This window comes from Oxyura jamaicensis, chromosome 20 (assembly GCF_011077185.1).
Source record: "Oxyura jamaicensis isolate SHBP4307 breed ruddy duck chromosome 20, BPBGC_Ojam_1.0, whole genome shotgun sequence".
Lineage (NCBI taxonomy): Eukaryota > Metazoa > Chordata > Aves > Anseriformes > Anatidae > Oxyura > Oxyura jamaicensis.
Window position 1 is genome coordinate 3182331 of NC_048912.1, and position 12102 is coordinate 3194432.

Genomic DNA, 12102 nt, shown 5'->3' on the forward strand with positions numbered 1-12102 from the left:
TGACGCCTGCCATCTACTGGCATTTTTCTCAAAGTGCAGTCAAGCCTTGGGCAAAAATGCTCATTTCTCCAAGAAATCTTAGAGAGTGGTGAAATTATTGACAGGAAAAAAACATGCAAGCTCTCGAGTGAAAAAGCTCTGCAAGCCTGATGACCAATGAGACCCTGGATATAAGGTCAGTTTCTCTGTATGCCACTTATGTCCATCTTCCAGCTAGTTTGTTCCAAATTGTTTTGTAGGAGAAACTTCAAAGTCTTTCTTTGCCAGTTGATAGTATTGATAAACAGCAATAACAAATTATGGAACCACACTAATAAACGGTGATTCCAAGCTGCCTTCACTGGAGTTACTCAAAAGTGATGAACTAGTCCCCCAAAGGCCACTCACCAGAATGATGGGATGCCACCAGTTACCAACGCACATTCATGTTCCCAAACACGTGGGTTCTGTAGGGCTAGTGGAAAAAACAATACGAGTTCTCCTTGGTAAAGAAAGCAGTTGGAACATCAGGAATGATTTTGACAATTACATTTCAGAACAGAATCACCCTTCAAATCCCAAGGCAGTGTATGGCCTAGTTTTACCCCCAGCATGGCAAGGTGGGTTATCACCTCCGTGTTCCTGCATCAGCAGCTGCGGGACGCAAACAAGCAGTGCAGTCTTCAGCTCCAGGACTGCGGATCAGTGATCCTATCACAAGATACAGACATCACACAAAGGGGACAAGCACCGTGAGGCTGCTCAGCTAATTAATTCCTAATCAGCTTCTGCAACTTTAGGTTCCCACCAAGCACGCCAGCAGCTCAGTAACCGCTCGTTCAGCAGCAGTCGGAGGAGTAAACAGGCAAGGCACTGCAGTGAGTCACTGGGTGAACCAGCGATGAAGAAATTTTGCACCTATTTGCACCTTCCCTACAGATATCTCTGCTTCTCGGCATTTTCCCTCCCTTATTCCCTACGATGGGGGTTCCTGACAGCTGGCCCAGCCCTCCCTTGTGGTCAAAAATGTCTTTCCAGAACATGGCTGGAATTACTGGAACGATTACTGAAACAATTCTAACGTGTTACAGCCCTGTCCTCCCTCATGCACCCTCCCCGTGGTAGCATCACTGCCCTATTCCTCCATTTGCTGGAGCAGGAAACTATTCACTGTTTGCACTTGCCCACAAGCTAGAAAAGATCTGAACCCCAGGATCCAGAATGAGGCACGCAGATATCTGACTCTAATAAATGACTTCTTAGTTTAAAGATGCACACAAAGTGACTTACCACTTTTTTCTCATGCCTGTCTACCAAGTGCTTAGTGTAACATACATAAAATCAATCCATCATAAAAAAATCACATCTTGAAGTTTAGAGACCTCTGCTCTGTGCATGCCTCAATTACGTATTCGATGCTCATTTTATTATCTTTATGACACTGAGTATTTTTTATCATAAAAAGTATTTTTTAATCCTAAAGCACTGAGAAGTAATGGCAGATAAACCTCCCTAAGCACTGTATTTACACCTTTAATTTTAGTCAATAAATGCTCTCTTTCCTCAGATTAAACAAGCAGAGCTCTAGCTGTTTTCCTACCCCTTTAATGGAATTATTTGTAGTCTATAAGAAATACATTTCAATTAACAATGTCTTACCTGAATTTTTAATTCTGATTTAACATAATCTTATTCCACCATTGACAATACTAAAGTCACGAGCAGGAAACCTGACAGCACTTCCCGATGGACTTCAGTATAGCTTTTTTCCCCCAACAGTAATTTGAAATTGATGGATTGTAGGTTTACTTTTTAAAAACATTTATCTCCTTGTCAGTGGTGGTATGACTTCTATTTCAAACAGCATTTTAATTCGAGTGACATTTAAACATCATTCCCTACAGGCCAGATTTTAAATCTTAAACTGTTCCATAAACTTCTTTGCGTTCATCTTCAAATGCCTCCAACCTCCCCCACAACAGCACACCGACTGTTTATCCAGCAAAGATCCAACAACAAGGCAGAGTTGCCCATCTCCTTAATCAAAGTTATTTAAAGCACGGGGCTACACAGACAGCTAGCAGAGAGCTGCAGGCCACAATTTTATAAAGACATTTTCAGTCCTTTCAAGTTTTGGGTCTCTGACTTCAAGCATCTTCAAAGGGTCCATGTTTCTGATGAAAGCAGTGCTTTCTCTCTAAAGATACCTTAATATGGATACTAAAAACACTTATTCTTGTGTACATCTCTAGTATAAAGTCTACGTGTTCAACCTGTGTGTGCACCTCCAGCAATCCCTCCATAGTCTGTAAAATTACCTACCCACTGTGAAGACAAATCTCCATTTCTGTTTTTGTTTATGAGACCTCTTGCACTCATTCTTATAAAAGTACAATTGCTTGCAGCATGTTACAAAGCTCTTACATCCCTGGGTTCTGAACTTGGCAGGAGTCACAATCATTCCAACAGAAAATTGTGCAGATGTAAAGCCAGGCTGAAGTACACCTGGAAAAGAGTTCAGAACCAACTGAAATTCTCAAAGCAGCAAGTTATAGTGGCCACCCTCTGCATGCCGAGCACCATCCAGACCAGCACAGTACAGCCACCCAGTGTGCTGGGTGTGCTTCAGTCAGCCTGAAGTAATGCACTCTCAAGCTTCCTTGATTCAATGGCTTTATTTTTCATAAGAATATTTCCAGAGGACGGAGCGACACAGACACTTGACAAGTCTTCATATTTAGTTCCTTCTCTGATCCTTTAACAGAAAAAAAAACCTGCACATTGATTATGTTGAGTGCCAGCAATGCTCTCAGCTCTGGCTAGGAGACAGCCCCTGCCCCGAAGAGCTTCCATTCCAAGCAAGTAATACAAAGGTGAGGATCCCAGGGAAGACAAAGAAGGTGACATGGTTTGTTGTGCTGCTGGTGGCTTACGTTGAGACTGGTACATCTTTTTGTGCTGGCAACCAGTATGGAGACACTGCATAGACAACACATTGCACATGACAGAACATGTTCTTTCTGCAGGTGTTTGTAAAGGAGAAAGTAAAGAAGCTCTCAAAGTTTTCAAGGCAGTCCTGATATGAGGAAGGTATTTACTTTACATAGAAATTTCTGCCTATTTACATACTGTTGCTTTTTTTTTTTTTTAAGAAAACAAAATTATAGCTAATGTGTGAAAAATATTCGTCACATCAATTGCCTTACAAAAATAAAATTTTAAAACAATAAGTTGTGCCTTTCTAAAATACATATTGATATAGTAGGAAAAAATAAATACATGTATACAAGCTATTTTATTAAAACACAAAAAATACAGTTCTTTACTGAAAAGTAGCCATGGAATTCTGGTTAAAGCAGGAAGCGTTCAGAGCATCCTTCTCTTGCAGTAACACATGCAGTCCCAGGCAGCAAAGAACAAATTCTTTTTCTTATTTATATGTATATTTATACATACACACGTGTGTATACACACATGCACAGTGTTCCTTATCAGGAAAGTACAGAATATCTTTGCTCAATGAGACACTAGAAAACGTGTTCCCTGATGAAATTTTCTGGGATTTCCAAGCCGAAAGAGGCTAACAGCTTTTTCTTGTTAGCAGGAAAAAAAAAAAAAAAATAGTAAAGCCCCATCTGCAAATCTGAATAGCTGTTAACAAATGTATAGTCCCTTGACTGAGGAAAAAAAAATAATCCTTCTTAAAAAATCTGAGCTGCTTCTCTTCCTCCCCCTCCTCAAATGACTATTCTCAAGTATGGAAATGAGAAATTTTAAATATTATGCTACTTACTATAGGACTGTTACAGCAAAGGAAGCAAGGGGCAGCTCAGCTTCAGGCAGGAGACTTTTACTGCTTGGGAGCACAAGCTGCACCAGTTCGGGATGGTCCAACATGAAATCAATGTTTCCATGGCAGTCCCTTGCATATCAAGGGCAACTTCCTAGCCCTGAGCTACGTGCTGTCAGGAGTCAGTCTCAGTTTGGCCGGTAGTAGTCACAGTGCTCTAGGTAATAGGAGGCAGGGTACCCTATTCCCCACTCTCATAAGGCAGCCGTACCACTCCAGGAAATCAGCTTCCCTCTTGAAGGCTTTTTTTGTGGTCCTGTATGTCCTCTTACTTTTGTTTTATTTAGTTGTTGTTTGCCTACTTATTAAAAGGAGCAACATGCCTAGATTAACAACAGTGGTCAATTAGGCAAAGAATAAAACGTCCACAATGCAAGCTCTACATAGGTGTACGATGTACTGGTCATGCATAAACCCCTACAGATCCTGGCAGGCATTTAAACATTTATGTAGGATCAAATTGGTAATGAACTAACTGCTGAATGGACTGTAGCCAGCTTCAAATCACTGGTAGGTTCTGCATCTGTCGTCACAAGTCATGTCAAATCAGTGGTCATCCACTTTAGCTCTTTTTGCTTTCAAGGAAAGATGCTGCAAAAAGAAAGACTTCTTAGCACATACACCACAAATAGAAAAACAAGTTCAACTAGAACGTTTTCAGTTGTTAATCATAAATAAATCCTTATACAAATATTACCCTTCCCAAGCCCTGCTTATTATTGATAGAGCTAAAATAAATACATGAAATCCATAAAAAAAGAAACCCACATGCATCCCAAAACAGTGTTTTGGCTTGGTATAAAATAGCATCTTCTAGTACTTCTGTATCGACTGCAAGCATATGAAGATTCCCCAGCTGAAGCAACTTGCCAACGTGTGAAAATGCACAGAAAGGTAGATGTGCTCCCACCAATGCATCTACACAAACACCAGGAACATATACACAAGGTACAAGATTTTAACTAACATTTTAACTCTCAGCTGTAGTTGCAGTGGAGCTTTGAACCTATTTGCTCTTGAAGAAAAAGGCACACAAAAATGTGCAATGGAAGAACATCCTCCAAAACCACTGCAAAAGTTGGAATGAAACACAATTGTCTGAAACTGTAATCAACCTGTAGAAAGGAAGTCTTTTAACAGAGACTCTATTCAGTTCTAATTTTGTTGTTGTTGTTGTTATTGTTGGTTTGAACATGATACAGGAATAAAAATCCTCGGATCTGAGAAATATTTAAGCAGCAAGATGTGTTCTTCAGTATAAGAAGTCCGACTGACTATAATTCAGCATAAATTTTTGTGCCTTGCAATTGTTTGCATATACAAAATTTACATCTGTAATTCAAAGCTTTACACAACAGATATCTATCTGATTTTCAAACATTTTTATAACTACACCCAAGCCTTTTGGCTGATGAGGATAAACAAACTGAGGCTGACCAAACTGGACAAGTTTTTGAAAAGGTTTTCCTCAAAAATAGCACCACCTTTGGTAGCTTCCATTTACTTCAGGATGAATGCAAGGCTTACTTCATCCTGCAAACAGAGATCATCTCTATCCAATCTAAAGGATGGCAACACTAAGAGTTAGGTGATTTTATGGAGTATGCACTGGTGGTAGTGCTGCCTTGGAAAACATGTTCTCTCAGTCAGGTAGGTAGTACAGATCAAGACAACTCTTATTCACTTACAAAATGCACTTCAAGTTTTGCTTGAATGAGTCACTGAATCACATTTCCCAACACCACCTATTTAAAGGAAAACCTCACACCAAGTTTTAGCCCAGGGAGAGGTCATATCCTAATGAGATGTTGTGTTACATATGGGATGTTTCAACATGTAACTATGTGAGTCAAAAGGATGAATTATTCCAGGAGCAGATGAGATAGAACAGGAACATTGGCTCATCTTTTTACACCATGCTTGCAGAACACATCTAACAGCAGCTAAAGACTCAAGGGACTACCTTGCAGGGTCATTACTACCTTCGTCAAATGTATTATAGAGTAAAAGGCAAAAAATACTCAGCTACTTAATAAATGCATTTATAGATGGCAAATATCTGGATAACCGAGATAAATTATTCAAGCTCAGCATTCATAAAAAAAGAAAAAAAAACTCTCAAGTCAATTATATGGACAGATGCCAGTTCTGTAGTACACTGTAATCACATAGATATGTTTTAAGACAATCCATGGAGCACGTTTTACTTTTTTTCCAAAAACCCCAAGAAGCAAAAGAAAGCAAGCCTGAGGTTCTAAAAAAAAGTCAAATAGTGTAGCAGATGTATAAATCCAACAACCATTTTTGCAACCTGGCTGCTCATACACACAAATCTCATTTTGCATCTCATTTTTTCACTCAGCATTTTGGAAATACTTCACTAATTCATATGATTAATATTAATCCCCATGGGAAACTCACATGCAAGAACAGTTTGGTTATCTTACCTGTATGCTATCTACACGCACTGTGGTATCAGAAGCTTTGGCATAAATAGCATTTAGATAATTGTGAAAACTGGATTGGCATTAAATTATTATCAGTGAATAAGTCTTGATTGATGAATTTGCATAGGACAGAGGAGCTAAAGAGTAATAGGAAAAAGTGGCAACTGTTAAGACGTATCTGTCAAGACAGGACCACACACAGGATGGCTGAGGTTGGAAGGGACCTCTGGGGTCCATCTGGTCCAACCCCCCCCGCTCAAGCAGGGACACCTACAGCAGATTGCCCAGGGCCCAGCCCAAGCAGCTTTTGAAGATCTCTGAGAAGGAGACTCCACAATTTCTTTGGGCAACCTCTGCCAGTGCTCTGTTACCCGCACAGTAGAGAAGTACTTCCTGATGCTTAGATAGAACCTTCCGTGCTCCAGTTTGTGCCCACTGCCTCTTGTCCTGGAACTGGGCATGACTGGAAAGAGTCTGGTTCTGGCTTCCTCATGCCCTCCCTTCAGGTATTGATTAGATTGATACGATCCCCTCCTGGCCTCCTCCTCTTCTTCTTCCTCTAGGTAGGTATATAGCTATGCATATCACACGTTACAGAACTTAAAATAAAGGTTTGCACAAATAGCAGCTATTCTTTGACATTTTGTGTTTTTACAGTTCAGAGCTGACTTTTTGCAGCTCTGAATCATGAGCAGGCGGCCTGGGATTTGCACAAACATTTGCAAAGCATACAAAGACTTAAAATTCTGAAAAGCATGACCTCTGCCAGTTCTAGTGCTGCTCCCAGAAGTAATACCAACTACCTACATTTACGTGTAAAATAGTTCAGGGTTTCATTTACTGGAAGAACGTACTATTTTGTAACTTCAAGATCATGCCTGTTGATTGGATAATTTTTGTATTGTTACATAGTTGACCAAAAAAAAAAAAAAAAATACTTAGAAGTTCAGATACAGGAGCTGTTAATACAGCAGTGGTACCGTTTGGGCTTTATGCCGATTCCGTACCGTTCCTTGCTGGTAAAAATGAGGGGCCAGTTCTAAGAGCCATGCTGATTCAATGGCAGTCACATCTCTCATGTAGTATTTGGCAGTCTGTATGACTTCATTGTAGACTACCCTAGGAGAAAGAAAAGAAAAAAAGCATGTGCTATAAAGCAATGAGGGAGGCAGGTGGATAACGACATTTTTAAATAGTTCCACATACAAGCTGCCAGAGGTATTCACAGCACAAGGAAGCCTGTAAGTTGTACGGTCTCTTACCTTTCCTTCCAGTTGTTTAAGACAATTACATAAAGACAATTTCTAGACTACCATTAAAAACAATTTCACATACTACCACGACAGACTGCTACAAGGTATAAAAATAAATAATGGGGCCAAGGAGACTCTAAGCAAATCCTCTGGAAGACAGAATATTAGTTATTCTGTAATGTCAGAAGGAAGGTTGTCAAAGGCACCAAAACCCTTTGCCTGTAACAAGCGGGGCACAAATACAGCATGACTACCCCTGGTGTCTGCGAGCAAGCAAGACAAGGATTAGAAAAAGAAATCAGCTTTAGCTACTGTCAGAACATACCCTGACAGGAATTTAGAAACAAAGTCACGTGGACTCGTTCATTACTGCCTGCATGAACAGAATGGGCAACCCATTTCTGAAGATACCCTTCTGCAGGGAAAGTCATTTTTACCAAGGAAGCACAAGCCCACGCTCCGAACAGTTAGTCACCAAAACCAGAAGTCGTTATCTGCCTTCTACAAACATAAAGCTGCCACAAGGTTTGTGGCCTCTCATTAATTGGTATTTTGCTCTCAAAGCAAATAGGAAAGAGTCCAAAATTCTCTTCTCTGCCAAATGCAGCCAGACTCATGCTAACCAATCCAACTAAAGAGAAATCAAAGGGAGAGAAACAAGAGCACACAATGTACACCTGTAACAGATAGAGAACTGAAATTCTCTGTACAGGAGGTGCTCCGAGGCAGAAGTAGCACTGAAAGCAGGGTTGCCAGGTAAGTTAAACCCCTGTCTTAAAAGATGCCCTTAGCGAGTAGGGTGTTGGGGCTGGCAGTAACAATACAACATGGCCTTGGAAGACAGCTCCAAGAAATTACTGCTGCCACCAAACAGCCAATGGAGCAAAAAAGAGCTTTCAGGTTTTACCAGTTAAGGCTTCCAGCTATCTACAGTTCTGATTTCTGCACGGCTGGAAGCGCCCAAGGCTAGGATGGAGATTCTGCTCTGACCTCACTTAAAAACTGAACCCTGCAGTACTTGAGCCCTCTGCTAAGAGACAGCAGAAGGTGTGTGCTGGAGCAAGGAACTCTTCCAATACTTTTCTACCACTGGATTTTCTTTCCAGATGATTTTCTTGTCAATTTGTTCTTCTTACTGTCTGTCACTCTCCCATAACAGAACCTCTTTCAGGATGTCATCTTCAGCAAGATGAAAAGTTTTAGAAGTGTGTCTGCAACACATTCTTTTCATCATTTCAAACAGTTTGTCTTATTTTTAGTAGCAATGACAGGAGGTTAAAAAATGGCAAAAAAGGGAGAGAATCAGGCTGGTTCCATTGGCCAAAATTACTTCAGCTACAGTCTGCTCAACTCAGCCCTGAAGAATCGGTCCAGTTCACGCCAAGCGAGAGCTGGACTCATTTCTATTTTGTGAGCCAATGTAATTGTTGGCTAAGTTCCAATCAGTTACGCTGCTGCAAACCATACGCACAAGGCGTAGGAGCCCAGTTCCAAGATAACAGATGACACAGGCCAAGTTTACCCTTCAAATTCTCAGCTACAGGACAAGAGTCCAAATACATCATGTTGATTTGGCAGCTGGAAACACATTTCTAGTTATCTGAGCATTTATGCCAAAAATGGAACTGTAATATCCCAGCTAATAGGAAAGCAATGCTATTAATTTCATTTATCTTTTAGGAAACCATATCTCCTCTCAAAGGATTCTGGATCATGAAATTTTTATCTAAGCCCTCTCCCAGGAATCCAGATGCAAGTACTGCAGCACCTATTTGACAGGACATTTACTTATTAGGTTTAATAAAAGCAACATAACTCCAGCACATCCAGGTACAGAGACCGCTCAGAGAACAATCAGCGGCGCAAGACATGGTGCCTATTAACGGGGTCACTTGCCTCTCCTTTCCAACCACTGCAAGCTTTTTGATTGCTAAACATTATTTAGTTTCCTTGATTTATTTGGATACTGCCTACAAAAAGTTGCAAAGGAAACACCAACAAATTATCCCTGTGAGAACCACGATCTACATTTATCCCTCTCTCCATAAAAAGTCATTCATGAAAGTGTCTGGATGCTCAAAACGTCTTCTAATGGTCATAAAGCAAGTGCAAGTTGCTTTAACTTACCAGCGTGGAGGTTTCTCTGCATACAGCACTGAAGTGGGGTGGATATGAAGTTCGTGGTCATCACGGATAGTCCTTGAAAGCAAGATACTATTTCAGACCGTGCACAGATTTATTATTTAACATTGGCAAAAGGAAAAAATGATAATTTAGTGATCTAGAAGAAATTTATCTACATTAAATGAAAAACTAGTGTTTCAGGCCTTTATTCAGCATTCTGAAGCACTACAAAGATGCAGTACTTGCTTGTATTAACACAAGTAACTATTAGTAACAGCTTCCTGCTATCAATAATTCTATCTGCCAAAAACAAGAGAGAAAAATTGAAGCGGTTTGAACATACAAACCTTCAAAGATGTAGTACACCAAGTGCCATATGTTTCTTACTGCAAGTGCCTAGAAGAGCACCCATTTGTTGATTTAACCAGTCAAAGCTTTTAAACCAAGCAACAGCTGTAATGAAAGTACAGGTATTTACCTGTAAGCACCGGTAGAGTGGAATTTAGCTGCGTTAGCAAAGAATCCAGAAACTATGCATCTCAAAACAGGATCTGGATCACCTGAAAAAAATATTTTTGTGTGTCAAATTCATCAATATAATGGCAAAAATCCCTTAAATTCCCCTTAATCATCTAAAACAACTTTTCACACTGCATCAAACTTTGATAGCAAAGGCTTGAAGGCAAACCCTGCAATCTCTTCTGACTTCAATTTCACAGCAAATCAAAATTACTGTGAAAAAATGACCGTTGCCACCGATGTCTCCATGAAGATAGTTTCACAGTCCTTAGAGCAACCCTGTGTGACAGCTAAGCATTGAAGTCTGATTTTTCAGAGCAGTTAGAGACAAGTTCTGAGAACTAGTCGTAGCATCCACATCCTCAGAGCACATCTGGAAATCAGATCCCAATGTCTATGCATTTTGAACATAGTAGAAAAAAATGTGTTTTTTGAAAAGTCAAATTCCTTCTTTTATGATTTTTTAAAATCTGTCCTTTAAATGTATAATCAGTGGTGATAATCTCTTGCTGGAAAACTTAACTAATGAAGACTGGACTAAATTCAAATTGTAAAAATGGGCTAAGTTGCTCTTTCACAGTCTTTTTTACAGGAAAAATGTGGTTTTAATTAATGTTATTTTTAGGCCATAGAGAATAAAAAAGACTACAAGAAAAGCACGAAGCAGACTGACAATTTGGAAACTATCCTCAAAATGTATCAGACATGTTTTTTTAAAAAAAGTAACTTTCACCTTCACTGGACTTCTTTGGCACTTTAAAACGTACAAGAAGCTTTTTCAGCTGCTCTCTTACAACAGAAGCTCTAACAAGACCTTTGTAGTTTAGAAAGTGTTCCTGACACCACTGAGAGCTCTTGCTGTGCTGTAGAAAGAGAAGAAAAAATTACAACGAAATACCTCCAGCAAAACAAAAAACAGTCTCTCTTGGATCACAGTCTTGTTCTGTTTTCTTTTGTCTCCTACAATACTATTAATTTTCAGGGAAAAGAACAATAATCTGCCTACACGGCAACTAACATGAGTTAGTAATTGACAGTAATTACAGAACATGTTTGAAGCAACTTCTAAATGGCAGCAGAATAAACACTGTGAGGATATGTTCAAATAGATGTTCCTCGTTTCTTCACATGTGGTGAAAGAGAAAACCATCAATCATTTCATTTTCACACACAAATGCGTTATATCATAAATTTGTCTGGTTTTAATCTGAAAATGTAAATGAACTTTTCTGTTTTCTTTAGTTCAAATGTTTTCACTATTTCTCCAGAAGCCAGCACTTACTCCAAGAATCTCAGCAACTGGCTACTTCTGAGAGAATTATGCAGGTACAAAATCCACTGGGCAAAGTTTTAGTTGGTACCTGAGCTTTGGTTAGTACCTGGAGCTGGGGAGAGGAAAGTCACTTTTTTAAATACTAGAGCTGTTATACTGGTTCAACGCAAGACTGTTGCAAATATATCATTACAGAAGTGCTTTATACCAGCAAAACATACTTCTCCCCAGCAGGTATAGTATTTCAAAACTAACAGGTAAAACCTCAGCTTACAGAAAAGTAGTAAGATGGCTGTTGAACCTTAGGGTAAATGCATAATATCACTGAAAAAGAGGATGTGTTGATCAATGAGGCTATTTTTTTTAAAAAAAAAAAAAAGTTGCTAGACTTGGATGCAGTTTATTATCAGTAAAACTCAGATATGTTTATAAAAAAGACATGGTAACATGAATTTCACTTAGAATTTGAATACCTGATTTTCCTACACCTTTTCAAAAATTCCAATGGAAACAGTTCTCTACAGACAAGAATTTTGTGCTGTACACAAACCACAGAATTCTATTTCCCGTTCAGAGGAACTACACAAGGTCTGTGGCAAAATACAAACAACACAGAACTATCATTTAATAGATTTGGCAAGTCCTCAACTTTGAGGA

At 39.4% G+C, this 12102-nt stretch overlaps 1 protein-coding gene across 2 annotated transcripts in view; it reads right to left on the bottom strand.

Moving 5' to 3' along the window:
* Window positions 1–2638: 2638 nt before the first annotated feature.
* DHX35 (DEAH-box helicase 35) overlaps window positions 2639–12102 on the bottom strand; it is a 31010-nt gene continuing 21546 nt past the window's right edge. Inside the window, exons 18-22 of one of the 2 annotated variants that reach the window (XM_035343940.1) lie at window positions 10906–11035; window positions 10132–10213; window positions 9657–9728; window positions 7284–7395; window positions 2639–4420 (exon numbers count right to left, since the gene is read on the bottom strand). In XM_035343940.1, coding sequence (XP_035199831.1) covers window positions 4376–4420; window positions 7284–7395; window positions 9657–9728; window positions 10132–10213; window positions 10906–11035 — 441 coding nt within the window. In that variant the 3' untranslated portion in view covers window positions 2639–4375. Of the gene's footprint in view, window positions 4421–7256; window positions 7396–9656; window positions 9729–10131; window positions 10214–10905; window positions 11036–12102 lie in introns of both variants that reach the window. The other variant, XM_035343939.1, reaches the window with a different exon arrangement.